At 42.4% G+C, this 18,028-nt stretch overlaps 1 protein-coding gene across 9 annotated transcripts in view; it reads right to left on the bottom strand.

Moving 5' to 3' along the window:
* The window catches only part of PRELID2 (PRELI domain containing 2), a 189,657-nt gene extending 172,245 nt beyond the window's left edge, over nucleotides 1-17,412 (bottom strand). For 2 of the 9 annotated variants that reach the window (XR_009262729.1, XM_058732857.1), the window contains exons 1-3: nucleotides 17,241-17,412; nucleotides 3,585-3,642; nucleotides 1,196-1,269 (exon numbers count right to left, since the gene is read on the bottom strand). Coding sequence is in view for 8 of the 9 variants with exons in the window: in XM_058732857.1 (XP_058588840.1) it covers nucleotides 1,196-1,269; nucleotides 3,585-3,642; nucleotides 17,241-17,315 (207 nt within the window). In the remaining variant the exon portion in view is untranslated. Of the gene's footprint in view, nucleotides 1-1,195; nucleotides 1,270-3,584; nucleotides 3,643-10,517; nucleotides 10,588-10,820; nucleotides 10,913-12,260; nucleotides 12,331-17,240 lie in introns of all 9 variants that reach the window. The other 7 variants (XM_058732866.1, XM_058732858.1, XM_058732874.1 and 4 more) reach the window with 7 other exon arrangements.
* Nucleotides 17,413-18,028: the final 616 nt, after the last annotated feature.

Genomic DNA, 18,028 nt, shown 5'->3' with positions numbered 1-18,028 from the left:
AAGAGAGAAAACAACTTGCTATCATGAAGATTTCAACATCACCACCATTACTTTACAGAAATACACACAAAAAGACTTACAGAGAGCACTGAGAAGATTATAGTCCCTGAAATAACTGTATTCTCTGACAGTGACATAGAATCTGAAGCTTTTATCTTCCTTGCTGAAGATGAGACTAAATATTTACCATCTGTTTACTTCTGATCATTCTTATCTAAGAGTCTTATCTAACCACAGACAGATGAGAAAACATGGTCACTTCCTGCAAAATGTCCAAGACATCTTTAAAATAATTGTAGACCCTCTGGAAAACAGTGTGGAGGTTCCTCAAAAAATTAAAAATAGACCTACCCTATGACCCAGCAATATCACTGCTAGGAATTTACCCAAGGGACACAGGAGTACTGATGCATAGGGGCACTTGTACCCCAATGTTTATAGCAGCACTCTCAACAATAGCCAAATTATGGAAAGAGCCTCAATGTCCATCAACTGATGAATGGATAAAGAAATTGTGGTTTATATACACAACGGAGTACTACGTGGCAATGAGAAAGAAGGAAATATGGCCCTTTGTAGCAACGTGGATGCAACTGGAGAGTGTGATGCTGAGTGAAACAAGCCATACAGAGAAAGACAGCTACCATATGTTTTCACTCTTATGTGGATCCTGAGAAACTTAACAGAAACCCATGGGGGAGGGGAAGGAAAGAAAAAAAAAAAAAGAGGTTAGAGTGGGAGAGAGCCAAAGCATAAGAGACTCTTAAAAACTGAGAACAAACTGAGGGTTGATGGGGGGTGGGAGGGAGGGGAGGGTGGGTGATGGGTAGTGAGGAGGGCACCTGTTGGGATGAGCACTGGGTGTTGTATGGAAACCAATTTGACAATAAATTTCATATATTGAAAAAAAATAAGAAATAAAATAAAATAAAATAATTGTAGACCATCTCTATGTCCACTAAGAGCCCTCCACAAAAGAGAAGCAGAAACAGGAGGGGGAAAAAAAACTATCTCCCGTGGCATCTGCCAAAACTGAGGTTAGATATGAGAGTGCTTTCTTCCTCTGAGGAGCTGTGAGGTCCAACTGGGAAAGTTCTAACACGCCTGGACATCAGAAAATGCCATCTCTTTCCAGGACTGTGTGAAAATCACCCAGTGTCACACCAAATCTGATTAAATTTTAAAATGAATTTACCTTCCTTAAAATTTCTGGAACCACATTCTGACAGACTGCAATCCTCTTTCTATAGATGATCCCTGTTGACACATCTAGAAACAGAAAATTTTTACACTCAAAAAATGTTTTAAGGATATGTACTCCTATCCTAATGTCAACAAAACTTTTCATTTTGATGTCAGTTTTCTCTATGTACAATTCCTAGAGAAAAATGTTTAACTCAAAACTCAGTATCCCTGACCACTTGTCTGGGCCAAATCATTCCAAATACACTTATCTGTGATCAAGGAATAAGGGTGAGGCAGCTACTCACTCTGCATGCTCTAAAGTCAGAGAGAAGGAATCACAAACTGTTCACTGCTCTGGATTATCAATGTCAACACCCCAATGACAAGGGCCAATGAGACTTCTGCTCAAGTCCAACACAGATGTTTTCACAAGAATATGGAGAATCTGATTCTGCCACATTCTGCACCAAACATGTTTTCAAGCACAGATTTCTAGGTACACAATGTAAACCTACAACTAATTATATTAGCCATAGTCTTCACTTATAAAGAAACAGATTCCCTGTGACTGGCACTACTCTGTTTTGGAACAGAGTTTCCAAAAATGTAAAAAGCACACAATAAATGTGAATTAAGAAAAGGGGAGTCCAAGTCATAGAAAAAAATAAACTCTGAAGTATTGTCTTTTGGCCTGTAAATTACTGTGACTCAGCCAAGCTGCTGCAGGGTTTCTCAAATCTCTGGCTATAGTAGCCCGGACAGTGCAAACATCCAGACTGCCCAGAAGCCACTGACAGGGTGAGGAGTGGGTTTGTCTCCTGCCCACTGGCCTTCCTTCAGCCAGCTTATCCAATGTTTGCAGCACACCCACTTAAAATGGATTAGCCACTCCTGCAGGCAACGATGCTCCCGTCAATGGTAGAAATCATAATTAATGTTCCTATACCACTTTGGAATACACATATTGTTCTTTCATTTGATCTTCATAACAACCTAAAGCAGGATTAATATTATTTTCCCATTTAATAAGCGAAGAAACAGAGCCTCGAAGAAGTTAGGTCATGCAGGGAGTAACAAAATCAAGGCTTGAAACCAGATTTCTCTGATGCCCCATCACAAGTTTCTCTCACACTGAGTGCAGACACATGAAAAAAATGTTTTTTAAAATCTATTAATAGAGTATGGACACAAAGAAAATACCTTCACAAGCAAAAGACAGTTTTTGTGTTTACCAAGCACAGAGAAGACTTCAGAGTCACGTAACAAACAGTGGCATCTCACACATTTTCTCAGAAGGCTCAAGAGCATGTCAGAAGTGGGCCTGGGTGTCTCCAAATGTTTACACACTGATTATGTGCCTCACCAGAACTTCCTATGTGGCCCAGTTCTCAAGTCCAGGCAATGACAGTGAAAAATTATTCCAGGGAAATACAAATGACAGAGAGCAGTGGAGACTCCTACGCTCTAGTCTAGGGGTGAATAAACCTTTCCTGTAAAAGGCCAAATGGTAAATATTTTATGCTTTATGGTATGAACAGTCTTGTTGCAACAACTTAACTCTGCTCTTGTCGCCAAGAAGAAGCCATAGAAGATATGTAAACAAGTGGGCATGGCTGTATGTCAATAAAACTTTATTCACAAATTCAAGCAGGACAAGCATAGCTTGCCCACCCCTGCGCTGGTCAATATGGAATCATATTCTATAATATAATCACTTTACAATCACATCTTACATACATGCTACTAATCACAAATGTTTTGTCGTATATACAATGATACATGAATATATTATAGGGATATAGTCATGTGACCTTGGGCAATTTATTTAACCTCTCAGTACCTTGATTTCTTCATACATTAAAAGGCAGTAATAATAATACATATCCCAAACATTATTCTGCAGATTAAAGGAGTTAATAAGAGTGCCTGGCACATATTAAATGCTCAGAAATGTTGGCTGTTACTATTGTCATCAGTCATTAATTGAGTGACAAAAGCATATTAAACAAGACTTCTACTGCTGCTTTAAATGCTGGGTACTCTTCTCTGTCACCTCAAATACAGAAATACACCTGTTCTCATATCTGTTTAAAAGGTAATAGGCTGGGGCGCCGGGGTGGCTCACTCAGTTAAGCGTCCGACTCTTGATCTCAGCTCAGGTCATGATCTCACAGTTTGTGAGTTCAAGCCCCACATCCGGATCTGCGCTGACAGTGTGGAGTCTGCTTAGGATTCCCTCTCTCTCCCTCTCTCTGCCCTTCTCCCATTCACTCTGTCTCTCTCTCAAAATAAAAAATAAACTTAAAAAAAGAAAAACAGGCTACACACACACACACCTTGACAAACATCACTATTACTTAATGATCATCACTGAAGTGAGGTATATTCAGAGAACTTACCTCTTTTTTCCTCCACAGTTATTACAGAGATGACATTTTTATCCATGGGGTTGGGATACTAAATGAAAACACATAAAGAAGAATTACCATTCATCCTTCACCAAAATGAATTACCTCACAGTAACCACAGTTATTTGCAGGAACGGTAAATATTTTCCAAGCAACTCTAAGGCCTGTTTTCAATCAAGGCCCTTCATTGTACTACTTCGGCCTAGGTAAGTAAGAAGCTATCATGAATTGAACTTGTATAAATCCAGGGGAAACCTTTAGATACAACACAGCCCTGGGCAGAGAAGGAAGGGTTAGGTTAATCTAATTAATAAGTATTACTATTAGTATGGAACCAGCCTGGCCTAAATGAAGAGTGTCCTTTGTAGCAGGCACTGTGCTACATGCTTTACTCACTTACACGTTCTTGTTTATTTTTTTAAGTTTATTTATTTCGAGAGGGGGATTGGTGGGGGGATGGGTTCAGAGAGAGAGAGAGAGAGAGAGAGAAAGAGAGAATCCCCAGCAGGCTCCATGCCGTCAGCATGGAGCCTGCCGTGGGGCTCCATCTCACAAACCATGAGATTGTGACCTGAGCCAAAATCAAGAGTTGGATGCTCAACTGACTGAGCCACCCAGGTGCCCCTACATAACCTTGTTTAAATCCCAAAACAGCTTCTCTGCTGTGGCTGGGTCATATGTTATCATTACTTCATCTGCCAGAAATGGAAACTGGATAAAGGTTAGAGTTTAGGGTCACCCAGCTAGTTAGTGGGAGAGGCGTGAAATTAAACCAGGCCTAATACACAGTGAACCTTCCACTATGATTGGGTACCACTGCCTGGCAGCTGGTTTAGCATCAGAGGAAAATAATCAGAAGTAGTCTACTCCAGGTGCTCAATGATCATTTATCTATTAATTCCCCAGAAAGAAAATTTGGATAAAAGAAGGCTGGAAAAAGCTATCATTTTTGTCACAGGCAGTTTACATACATTATTTCATTTTAATTCTCAAAACAATACCATGAGGTAAATGCTGCTATTTCCCTTTCACATGTGAAAAATAAGGCCCGGATAAACTAAATAATCTGCTCAAAATCACCCAGCTAGTTAGCACTGAGATTATAATCTACCCACAGATATTTTCTATTGCCTTCTAAACCTGCCTACCTAACCTACCCTTGAATGACCTCAGAATTACTCAAATCCAACCCTTTCTATTGCTCAGGTGCAAAGAGAAAGACTTCAGGGGTGAAAGGACTTCCCCATAAGACAAGGGGGCCCCTGGTCCAAGCCTGCAGAGCACTCCTTGGGCTCTTTGCCCAAAGACTTACACTGCTTCATCATGTGATCAAACCTGCAAAAAAAATGACAGGAAGTCTTATCCAAGACATCAATAAGTGCGGAAAGGGAAGGAGAGCAGTGAAAAGGCTGAAGAGCAGGAAAAGAGGGGCCTTCCACTTGATGAGCTTCAAGTCTCTGGAACCCCAGGAAATGGTATATGTTACCCAGGGTGTGGGTCTCCCATATCTCACACAGGTACCTGCATGCACACGTGTGGGGGGGCGGGGGGGGAAGGGAGGGAGTTGGCTGACTGATTGATTTCAGAGAAAAGGGTCCATTACCTACATTATTAAAGATATCTGTGGCCCCAAAAGACACTGGATGAGAACAGAGACTCTATGAGAACAGGAATATGATCTATTTCAGTCACTCCTGTAACTCTACCACTAGCACAGTGTATGACATATAGTAGGCACTCAATAAATTTTTGCTGAATGAATGAATGATTAGGAAGATGAACCTCGCTCCCTAGGGGGCCAATTTAGAAAATAAACCTTATTTTGTTTGGAGAATTATCTATGAAGAGAACAGATGATCAGTTCTCTCTGGTCAGCCCTCAGTAGCCTTGACACTTCATCATGCCCATCCTGGCAACTGCAATCTTGATGAGTAATCAAAAAAACTGATTTTTAAGTATTCATTCATTCATTCATTCATTCATTTTTGCTCCAGAAAAAAAAGGCTCAAAATTATGGCCACTGCTTTCTTGAAGTTTAACTTTCAGATAGTGTCCACTAGGTAGGGTCAAGTTTAGCTATTCTGTTCCTTGCAAGGGGCCTCACTTACAGAGCACCCCTCAAGCAAGGAAGGTGTCTGAGCCTCACACAGATCCCTTGAATTGTGTGTTTGTGTGTGTGAATAGAAACTTTTGTGCCAAGATAAAATGAAAGTCTGAAAGTATTTCCTTGACTAGTCCTAGTTTGTTCGTTTTGCATTCATCAATACACCCTGAATGAATATTACAAATACACTGTAAGTTGTAGGAAGATTACTAAATGATGGAGGAGATCTGAAATGTAACCACCAGAGGAGGAGACTGATAAAAGCTTTCAAGTTCTAATTACTTCACTAAATTATCAGTAAAATTCCCAAAGAATATGAACTCAGAAACTTCACACTTTAACATAATTCTAAGATTTTCTTATTAAGCCAAAGAGCATTGACTGAAACAATAGTGAAAATTCTTCATTTAAGAGGTTTTGAGTACCTACCATGCCAGGTACTGTTCTAGGCACTGAGGATATAGTAATGAAATAAAATTGCAGCCTCTTCAGAGTTTACATGTTAGTTGGGGAAACAAACAAGAAAAAAATAAACATATCAGGAGAAACTAAATCAAACTAAGGGATAATAGGGAGATGAGAAATTGTGGAAAGGTGTCATTATAAAATACTTAAGGGTCACTCAACAGACAATGCTTGTAAATAACAAGTAAAATGAAGGTTTTATTAGCCAAACACAAGAGATCCTGAATGGGAAAAGAAATGAGAGGTTTGTTTACAATAACTAAATACCCTGACGTGAAAGGCATATATTTTAACTTTTTTAAAATGAAAGATTTATTATGTTGAGGCTCCCCCTATCTGGCATTACTTGAAATGATCTGACGCCACCTTGTGGTAACTTGAATATTCATGATTTAATTCACGAACATTTTTCTGAACTCCAGTTCACAAGGGGTTGAGAGAGGGAACGCTCTCAAAGACGGTCATCAACAGGAATGCCAATTCGGGAAGGCAGGAAGCAGTGGAAAGGTTTCTCTGGACATTTTTTCCAATGCGGTGTGACACTGGAACGGATCAAGCTAGGTCAGGATTAAGACCATCAAAGACTTACTGAGTATGCACTGTTCTACTATGCCCACGCCTGTATTAGAGGCTGCCATATGTATTATCTCAGTTAGTACTTCCCGAAGCTAGTACACCAATCAACAACTATTAAGATAAGGAGTCCCTGCATGAAAAGCACAATGGCAATGGCATAAACAGGGTCACACGGATTTTCCAATCCCCACTCCACGCTAGGGACTCTCATGGAAGCAAAGTGGTGTGAACACCCAGGTATCTGCCCAAAATGCGTGCCATCTCTGAACCTGGCTCAGTGGATCATAAGCTGCAGTGGCACAAAAATAATTACCACATGGGGGGCTGTGTACAGTCACCACGTGTGCCATATATTCTGGCTGACTTAAGGGATCTTCCAAGGTATACTTCACTTCATTTTGAACTTACTCATGAGTTTACTTTCTTTACCAAATGTGTAAACTAACTCCTTTTCCTTTTCCTGAGATACAAATCTATTGCAAATACCACAGTCTAACAAGGGTAAAATGGAGACTCTTCTACATTGTCATATACCTTGCTTTCAATACTTTTTACACAGCAATGGGTAAGAGGCCTAAATAAGTAAATAAATAAAAGGTTACAGGCCAAAAACTGCAAAATACTGGGTAAAAAAAGAAAATACACATTAAGACAAACACAGAGCTATGAAAAGTGAGAGGCCAAAAAATGGAGTCCATCCAATTACAGGAATTAACAGTCACTATATTTGTGGGAAGAGTTTCATGACGATATGGTTATTTACCTTTCTTACTTACAAGGGAAAATTATACAAGCTTTCATAAAGCCTACTGTTAAGAGTAAGGACTTTTTAAAATACCAACTTTCCAAAGGCTCAGAAGTTAATGCCTGTCTTTTATAATACCCCTCCCAAAAAAGAGTCAATGACCTCCAAAGGAGCCATTGTGTACCAACTTCTAAATGGCATCCAAGAGAGCACAAGGAAGCAACTCAGAGACAGAGCTGTATTAGTCCTACAAAGGCCAAGAGGACCTAAAATAAGTCTGTATGTTAACATTTCTGTTTCATAAGCATTATGAGAATCTTTGCTCCTCAGGCTGCTTCCAAACATCCACATGCAAAGCAGGGGAGCTGCAGAAAAGAGATGTGGCATTTTAGTTAAACAAAAACATCACCAGGGACTGTGCCAAGTTTCCTTTATGACCTACATGCAATAGTCTATCTTAGAGGAAAGCAAAGTTGATTTTATACAAAGATCAAATGAATCATCGATTAGTCAAAATTTCAATGTTCAAGGACAAAACATTTTTAAGTCAATAAATTTCTGAATGCTTGTGCATGGGCCTTTCAGGACAATGGGATGATGAAGCAGAAAGAACAAAGGACAAGCAGACACACAGCCCATGATGCTGCCGTCTCTGGAGCTGGGGCGATGGACCACAAGAGGACACGCAAGGCCGTTCTGCCTGGGCCAACGACGTCACATCACCTTTCTTCATTCAAAAATGTCCTAATAATTGGCAATGACACAGTGAAGTTTCTTTGACAGAAATAGCTTATAATTGTGACACAAAGGAAAAGCCTCGTATCTCAACATTAAATGCATACATAAACCAGATGCATTTAAAGATAAAAAGTCTACAAAATAACCGACCAGTACTCTTTCAAAAGTGCCAGGGTCGGTCCGGAAATTTAAAAAAATAGAGGATCTGTCCCACACTGGGGGAGACTAAGACAGGACAACTAAATGCAATGTGGGATCCTGGACTGACTCCTAGACTGGAAAAAATGCTATTAGTTGACTACTGCCAAATCTGAATAAAGTCTGTAGATCAGTTAACATTTTATCGATGCTAATTTCCTGGCTTTAAAAACTATACAGTGGTTTGGGGAAGCTGGGTAAAGGCTACCCTGGAATTCTTTGTTTTGCAACATTTTTTAAGTCAAATTACAGTTGAGCCTTGAACAACAGGGGTTTGTACAGTGTGGGGCCACTTCCATGTGGGTTTTTTTTCCAATCAGGACAGTACTGTAAATGCATTTTCTCTTCTTATGCCTTTCTCAACATTTTTTTCTCTAGCTCTCCAACCATCAAAATACAGTATATAATATATATATAACATACAAGATATGTGTTAATTGACCATTTCATCTATAAGGTTTACAGTCAACAGCAGGCTACTAGTAGTTAAATTTGGGGGGGGGGGGTGTCTAAAGTCACATAGGTGCAGATTTTCAACTGTGTGGGGGCCAGTGTCCCTAAACATCATGTTGTTTAGGGTCAACTGTATTTCTAAATGAAAACTTAAGAAATAAAAAACAAAGTTAAAATGAAAATACAGAATGTTGGAAACAATTGAGTTTTAAAACCCCAGAGACTTCAGTCTGAAACCCATCTGTGAGAGTCTTGGGCAAAATGCTTTAATCTCAGCCTGCCTTAGTTTCTCCATCTGTGAAAATAGGGGGAAAAATCCATCTCAGAGAGTTGTCACAGAAATTAAAGGGAACAATTTTAAGTAAAGTGTAACACCTGGCATCATGCAGGTTCTCAATAAACAGTAGCAGTTTCTTGCTGATGAAGAATGAAAGGCTACATTTTTTAAAACTCAGTTTCAGGACTTCAGTGCTTATCTTGCAATTTACTGTGGTGTGGTATTAAAGCATACTCCTAGTATCCATCTGCAAACTAAATATATGTCGGTGATGATTTAACAGTCATTAGAGGGGCACCTGGGTGGCTCAGTCGGTTGAGCGTCCGACTTTGGCTCAGGTCATGAGCTCGCGGTCCGTGAGTTCGAGCCCCGCGTCAGGCTCTGTGCTGACAGCTCAGAGCCTGGAGCCTGTTGCAGATTCTGTGTCTCCTTCTCTCACTGACCCTTCCCTATTCATGCTCTGTCTCTGTCTCAAAAATAAAAAAACGTTAAAAAAAATTAAAAAAAAAAAAAAAGAATCATTAGAACAGGGGCACCTGGCTCAGTCGGCTGAGCATCCGACTTTGGCTCGAGCCCCACATCGGGCTCTGTGCTGACAGCTCAGAGCCTGGAGCCTGCTTCGCATTCTGTGTCTCCTCTCTCTCTCTGCCCCTCTCCGACTCACACTCTGTCTCTCTCAAAAATAAACATAAAAAAATTTTTTTAATAAATAAATAAAATAAAAATCATTAAAAGATATTTCTTTTCCTAGAATAAAACTTCAAAGCTCATGCTTTCCCAATTCAGAGTCCATGTGACAAGAACTCCTGACAATCCCTCCCTACTAGCATTAGGGAAGGCATTGAGTCCGGAAAGTACTAGAGAGTACTGACATTTTTGAAAAGGCAACAAAGTCTTTCTAAGCACGCTAAAAGCTCTCATAGATTAATAATTAAAAATGGGGTGCCTGGTTGGCTCAGTCAGTGGAGTGTGTGATCTCAGGGTTGTGAGTTCGACCCCATGGTGGGTGCCGAGATTACTTAAAAATAAAATATTATTTAAAAAGATAGGATCCTTTCCTCACACTCTATATCTGTAACATGCCCCTGAGAAAGCATTTATCACAAAAATTAATGTATTTCCTCTGTCCCCTTGAGGGCTGGGGCCATGTTTTATTTATCTCATCTCCTAGAGGCAAAAAGATGCACAAACTTACTATAAGTGTCCATTAGTAGACCTAGGAAAAGTTTTACTACCAGTACTTTAATAGTTAAGAATCATCCTACCTTTTATAAACTTATTAAGCCACAACCACCAATAGATAAGTTTCCAAGTACAGTTTATGATTTAAATAACATTTAAAAAACAAGTCAGAATTCAAATGTGCACCTTTATTCCTGTTCTTTCTTCTCTTTATTACTCCAAGTTGGTAAAGGTTTCTGCAGACTACTCCTCTCAGCTTTTTATTTTCAGGTTCATGGAATAAATGTAAGAAATTATTATTGTTAGTATTACTCTCAAGATTTTTAACAAGTACTGTACTTCAAAAGCACCTACTGTGTGCCAATGCATGCAACTATGTGCGTTATCCTCTTAATTTCCCCCAACAATTCCAGAACACAGTGACTATTATCTTACTCTGGAGATGAGGAAACCGAGGCATAGAAAAAGAGCTGACTTGACCAAACTCACACAGCTAGAAGCACTCGGTCCCCCCGGCTGATGTCAGAGCCCGTACTCTTCCCGTTTGCACCATTCTGCTTCGTGTCGTACCTAATCTTCTTCTAGGAGAATTGAGGATAGGAAGATAAAAGAAAGACTATTACAGCGTAAGTAAAAAGATAAACAACCATTATGTTAAACGAGGCTTATCATTCATCAAAACATGGATTTTGGAAATATGGGTTTACCCCAAGTATTTCAGGAGCTCTGCAGGAAGAGATGTTCTACACAACTAAGTGTCAGATTTGCAAGGGAGAAAAGATAGGATCAGAAATGGAAACATTATTAATTGCCCAATCAACTTTCTACTCTAAATGGAAATAGCCATTCATAAATCGCCTTTATGAGTGTAAGGGTAAACACTCAAACCATTTGTTCAGCACATCAGGCTCCTGGCGAGAATAAATAAAACCCGAGGCCGCTGTGTTGAAGCAAAGAAATTATTTTGATCTGTCCATTTTATTACAATACCCTAAGTAAGGACATGTTACTAAGACCCACAACAACTTCAGTGTGAAATCACATAGGGCCAAATTCCTGAATAGTGCATTTCCTTATCCACTCAGCAAGGATTTGGTGAGCACCTACTATGTTCCAGGATCTCTTTGGGTACTTGTGATGCATGAGGAATAAATGGTAGAGTGTAAGCCCATGAACCTCACACTCTATTCACAATGATTCTTTGGCCTACAGCACAGAAAGAAAATTAACCTGAACAACTCTATAGTACAAAAAACTCTTAATGTCTCTGGCCTTATTTGAGAATAAACAAGAAAATCCAGGCAACACAAAGGCCCTCTGGGTCCTTTTTGATAACTTTAAGTTTCAAATACACAAAACTGAACAAGTGTTTGAATCTAGCTGGTGAACCCAAGCTCAGTAAACAGAGTTTCGTGAGCTTGTTAGAGATGAGTGAGCTTCTAGACTGCTATACTCATCCATGCAACTTTGTGTTCTCTTTGTAGCTGGTTTTAAATAAAGAAAAGGAAACAGGTATAAGTGATAAGACCTAGAAAGGTAAGAGATCATACAAAGAAAGAAACCTAAATACACTATCAGGCACACTGACAATATACCTCATTGAAACTACAGTTTAGCATCTGATAAATAAACCATTTTGGGTTTCATAGCATACCTACATAAGAGTTCATTGGGAAACACTATATTCTATGAACAAAGAGTACTCTGCGGTGTTTGTTTTCAAGGTACCACTTAGCTTTGAAAGCATGTAGCTAATATTTTGCCTGTGGTATCCAACAGGCAGGTGTAAGAAGAGCAAACATTCCTCAGGTTTTAAAAATAGTAGTATATTATAACTTGGAAGGCAAGTCCTAACATACCAAAAGACGTAGATCAGTAGACTCTATTTAAAATAGAACATTCTCAGTGCTGAAGCAGCTTCAAACATACCATTGTGAAAAATCAGATTAAATGCTTCCCAGAGATCCTCATATGATTGTCCCTTCTGCCAAGTGCCTTCCTTTGAAAAAAAATACATACAGACTAAAAGAAATATAAAAGTATGTTTAGCCAAAAAGATCATTCTTACTATCTTACACTTGTAAAAAGCTAACGCTTGTCAGACTGTTACACATTTGATCCTCACAACACTCCTAGGAGATAGGTGGTAAGGTACATGGCATTGCTGTTTCACAGATATGAAATTAAGACAGCAGGTTTGCTGTATAGAGTTGTGCATGTTGCTCACTGCACAAGGTCTTCCAATCTAGCAGGCCGGTGGGCACAGGGCTACAGCCACCTAGAGGAAGGAGTGCTGAGACAGAACAGGCACCAGACTTGGGCCCCCACACCCAGGAAATGGCTAACAAGCCACAATAACCCAGTCTTCTAGCAATGTCTGCAGGTGCTGCTTGCCATCAGAAACTAAGGCCAAATGCCAGAAGCCCCAAGCTCCAAACAAGCCCATGACCCAGTTTTCAGCGAGTCTGATCCAGTTCAGACACTGTGCTAACTTTCCAGCACCAAAAGGGATGGACACTCCCCTGTGAAAACCCAACCACCTGAGCCAAGATAGACCCAGTGATGAATTTCCACTGAGTTTTCCCCTTATTATAATACTAAAAATCACCCAGGGATAGGAACTTAACACGCTAATTAGACATGCAACTCAAGAAGAAGAAGCATTGACCTTTAACTACACAAGCCCCCCCCCCAAAAAAAAAAAAAAACAGAACAAAAGAAAAACCCACCCCTACACATTTGGACATCACCCTTTTCAGCCTAGGCCTCCTTAAAACCCTCCCAGACCTCTCCTTGGGAACCCAGCCTACAGACCCTGGGCTGTCTCCCTTCTGCTAGAGCCAACCCAATAAAGCTTTGCCAGGAACTCCCACTCAGCCCTACTCAATTTCTATGGCTACCCCAAGAGCCTGATTGGATAACAGCCATTCTTGCTAATTTGCATAAATGTCCCCATTTACTTTCCACTAGCCCCATTTACTGGGAGCTCGTGGGGTCAACCACTAAGATGGTGCCTCTTTCTTTCTTTCTTTTTTTTCGATTTTATCTAAATCCAAGTTAGTTAACATAGAGTGTAATAATGGTTTCAGGAGTCTAATTTAGTGATTCATCACTTACATATGACACCCAGTGCTCATCCCAACAAGTGCCCTCCTTAACGCCCATCACCCATTTAGACCATCCCCCCACCCCACACCCCTCCAGCAACGCTCAGTTTGTTCTCTGTAATTAAGAGTATCTTGCAGTGTGCCTCCCTCTCTTTTTCTCTTATTTTTCCTTCCCTTCCTCTGTGTTCATTGTTGTGTTTCTTAAATTCCACCTATGAGTGAAGTCATATATTTATGTTTCTCTGCCTTTAGATGATACCTCTTCTTAATTTGCACTAGGGCCTGATACAGACTGGTGAAAACTGTGTCCCTAGGCCACCCAAAAACTGCTTTTAAAGGGGAAGGCACAATGATGGCCATCCATCTACTGACTTCCAGTTCATGGCTTCAAGTAATGTAAGGCGAAAATTCTCACAGCAAACGGATTTATTGACATCTCATAATTTAGTGACTCACATAGCCCCTTCCAGGGATCTCTAAGGCACTCTCTGAAGGAGTGCTTTGTGAATATAGAATGGAAGTGTATGGGGCTCAGGAGTGGCTGAGCCGGTTGAGCTTCTGACTTCGGCTCAGGTCATGATCTCACAGTCCATGAGTTCAAGCCCTGCACTGAGCTCTGTGTTGACAACTCAGAGCCTGGAGCCCGCCTTAGATTCTGTGTCTCCCTCTCTCTCTGCCCCTCCCCTGCTCGCTCGCTCTCTCTCTCTCTCTCTCTCTCTCTCTCAAAAATAAATAAATATTTTTTAAAAATAAATTTAAAAAAAAGAAAGAATGGAAGTGTAGTATCATCTGCAGTGCTTACATCATTCCACTGCTAGGTCTTTTCTGAAAATGTTCTCCTTTCCCTGAAACCCTACCTTCCAAAATATCCTCCTCAGTCCTTATTTACTATGTGCCAGGCACTTTGCCAAGTTTTTTACAAGAAATCTTCCACACTGTAACTGAATGCAGCTAAGTGACTTCAGCTATAAGACACTGGCACACAAAAACCACCCAGCTGAGCCCAGTCAACAGAATTATGAGAATGAAAGGTCTACCACTGCTTTAATCCACTGCATCACAGGGGTGATTTGTTACACAGCAACAGAAACCTGAGACACTATATTCTCTCACTGTACCACACATCAAAGCTATACCCCTACATCAGGCACAACGGGTCCACCAAGATAAAATAAGTCCTGAGAATAGACAAAAGAAAACTGAAATTGGATAAAGAGCACAGCAAAGATGATTCTGGAACATTTTATCCCCTCACTAGTCATCAGAATGCCTATTATGTGGAAGGCAGCACAGCCTGGGGGACTAGGGGTGTAGACTTAGGATTCAGATGTGCTGAAATCTTGGCTCTCCCAGCTGCTGGCCATGGGAACTTGGAAAAGAGTCTCAAATCCTCTGAATCTCAGGTTTTCTACATAATGAAATGGAAGTCAGTCCTAACTGCTTGCAGCTGCTGGAAGAGGTAAATACGATAATGTATGAAAGCACTTCGTCCCCCTCTCTTCTTGCCTGAGAAAGTCCTACTCACACATCAGCCATCATTTCACACAGGCCATTTGTTTGACAAAGCCTTTCCTCATGGCCACCGTGCGGGACCTTAGCAGGCCTTCCCCGCTATATTTGGTCCCAGTAACATAAACTTTCTCTGTAAATACGTATCATCAATTTTAAGTATGTATTCATCTGTTGGCCATTTATTAACATCAGCCTCACTTACTAGACACCATCAGCCCCATGAAAAGAGGGTCTATCTGTTGTGTCCTAGCACTGAGCCCAGTGTACAGAAGAAAAGCTTTTAGCCCAGAAGCATGACCACATGAACAATACTCTCTAAAAGACAGCATGTCATTGTGCTATGTGCTTCTGCAGGCATGAGTCTAATGAGAGAAAAAGAGATGTGCAGCAGTAACTATCCAATGCTGGAGAAGATAGTCAATGATTTTGATCTGGATCAAGTGCCCTTCCAGGTCTGACAAGGCAAAGATCAGCTCCTGAGTGCAATCCAGAAGGCATTCCAAGGGAGCAGTGGCATTAGAGAATCCACACTCCCAACTTCCTAAGAAAAAATGGAGAGCTGTTGGGGTGCCTGGGTGGCTCAGTCGGTTGAGAGTCTGTGGCTCAGGTCATGATCTCACAGTTTGTGGGTTTGAGCCCCGTTTCAGGCTCTGTGCTGACACCTCGGAGCCTGGAACCTGTTTGAGATTCTGTGTCTCCCTCTCTCTCAAAAGTAAATAAACATAAAAAAAAATTTTTTTTTTTTTTTAAGGGAGAGTTGGCTGTTTCTCTTTTGGGCCCAGCAGTGTGGCCTAAGGCAAAGTCTACACTAGATCCACAATTCAAGCTTTCATTCATTTAGTCATTCATCAGTTATCCGATTTCTAGTGAGCACCTACTAGCTGTTAGGCACTATTCTAGATACTGAAGATCGATCAACAAGCTGACATTCTCCCCCAAAAAAGACTTCTATGGCAACACCATGTTACCCAGAGTCCTACAATCCTCGGCTTGGGTCCCAAACTGTATCACCTCCTCATGTGAAGGTCAGGTCTTATCACTTAAAAAATCACTTATCACACAAAAAAAATAAGGTCAGGTCTTATCACTTAAAAAATTAACTTCCTCGGGAGCCTGGGTGGCTCACTCCATTGAGCGACTGACTTCAGCTCAGGTCATGATCTTGTCATTCATGAATCCAAGGGTTGAGCTCTGTGCTGAAAGCTCAGAGCCTGGAGCCTGGCTTCAGATTCTTTATCTGCACACAGCCCGCCCCCCCCTCCTCCCCCACCCCCCCCCCCCCCCCCCGTCCTGCTCGCGCACGCGCGCTCTCTCAAAAATAAACAAACATTAATTTAAAAAAATTTAACTTCCTCTCCCCTTATCTCCCTTTGATGGCTTGTGGGTTGTATAAGGAGTGCACTGCTTGGTGGCTGCTACCCAAGACAAGTTACAAGTCTGGCAAACCTTGTCTAAGAACATGAAAGCTGAAGGGGAACCTAAAATATCTTCTGATACAACACTCTTAGAAGCAGAAAGTGCGTCTGAAGAGAAGAGACGCTTGACCAAGTGAAGGAACTAAAGGCAGAGACAGACAAGAGTCCAGGAGTCCCAGCTCCCTGGCCTGGGTGCTTTCAATTTCTCAACGAAATTTCCCCTTCTACTACCATGAGCACAGTCCTCGGAGGAGCCCTGAGAAAAGAGGGCCACTGAACACCCAGACTGGGGTGGAGTTAGAGCGGCACAAACAACTACAACACTTTAGAGGCCTTCCATCAGTGACTTTCCATGAATTATCTCACTTGAGTCCTCGCAACTAACCCTTTCACTTAGTACTATTATGTCCCCATTTCACAGATCACAAAACCAAGGCACAGAGAGGGTAAGCAATCTGCCCCAAGTCTCCCACAGCCACCTCCACTGTGATGATAGAGCCACAATGCTGGGAAACCTAGGGTGATGGCTTCCACGGTCCCCACTAGCTTTTAAGGGGTCCATGAGGTACTAGAAAGATCCACAAGTCCTGTGAGGCCTCAAGCAGGCTCCAGAACTTGCGTTCCCTGCCACTCCCGGACAGGGTGTGAACGAGGCGCCGCGCACCACGAAGGGGAGCCCTCGAGGAAATCCACTCCCACCCCCGCCCTGCATATCCCGAGGCGAACCCCGCAGCTGGAGCGCGAGAAGGGGAGGGGTGGGGGGGACTCCCGCGGGGGGTCGGGGCGGGGGCCCGGACAGGGCCGGGCGCCCGGAGCACGGACGGCTGGGCCAGGGCTCCCGGGTGCCGCGCGTCCGGGCCGGAGTGGGCGGGTACCTTTCGGAGGAAGCTGGCGACCACCTGCTCGAAGGGGTACTTGTACACCTGGCGCACGTCCACCGTGACCCCCATCCCCGCGCGCCGGGCGCCGGGCTCGCCCCGGGCCGCAGGCGTCCACACCCGCCCCGCCGAAGGGGCGAGGGTTTTTTTTTTTTTTCCCCCTGCCTTTTCAAACTTTCAAAACTTTATTGTCCCCCCACCCGGAGAAACGGACAGGAGATCGCGCCCCGCCCCCTTCCGCCCCGCGGTACGTGGGCGGCCGGGAGGGGCAGCTGCGGCGGCTTGGGGCCCGCGCGCACCTGAAGCGGCCCGCCCTGCCTGCAGGGCCCGTGACCCCACCGCTCCGCGCCGCGCGGCCTGGCCCTGAGCTCCGGTGCCGTCCCGCCCCTGAGCCTCGCACTCAGCAGCCCTAAGAAAAGGATCATAAATACGGAAACAACCACCCGCCTTCTGAGATTGGCTTGTAATCTAACCCCCCTCCGTGTTGCTGGTCTGGTGTGACAAAGGTCAGCGACTGCGTGACTCACACGATCCTCGCAGCCGCCTCAAAAGCTGTAAATTGGGTCTCAAATTCGGTAAAAATTGCCCGTATCCCCAGGGAGTGTTCGGGAAATAATGGTGGCTTGGCACGTCCGGCGCTGTAAGGAAATTCCTATGCTCCTTAAAGTTGAAACACCATGAAGCCTTTGTTGCTACAAAGACGCACGAAAAGAATATGACCGCTTTTCACTGACCTGTACAGCTTTTGCAAGAACGAGCAAGTGAATACACTTACTCAATAAGTT

This window comes from Neofelis nebulosa, chromosome 1 (assembly GCF_028018385.1).
Source record: "Neofelis nebulosa isolate mNeoNeb1 chromosome 1, mNeoNeb1.pri, whole genome shotgun sequence".
NCBI classification, from domain to species: domain Eukaryota; kingdom Metazoa; phylum Chordata; class Mammalia; order Carnivora; family Felidae; genus Neofelis; species Neofelis nebulosa.
This window is presented reverse-complemented; position numbering and strand designations above follow the sequence as displayed.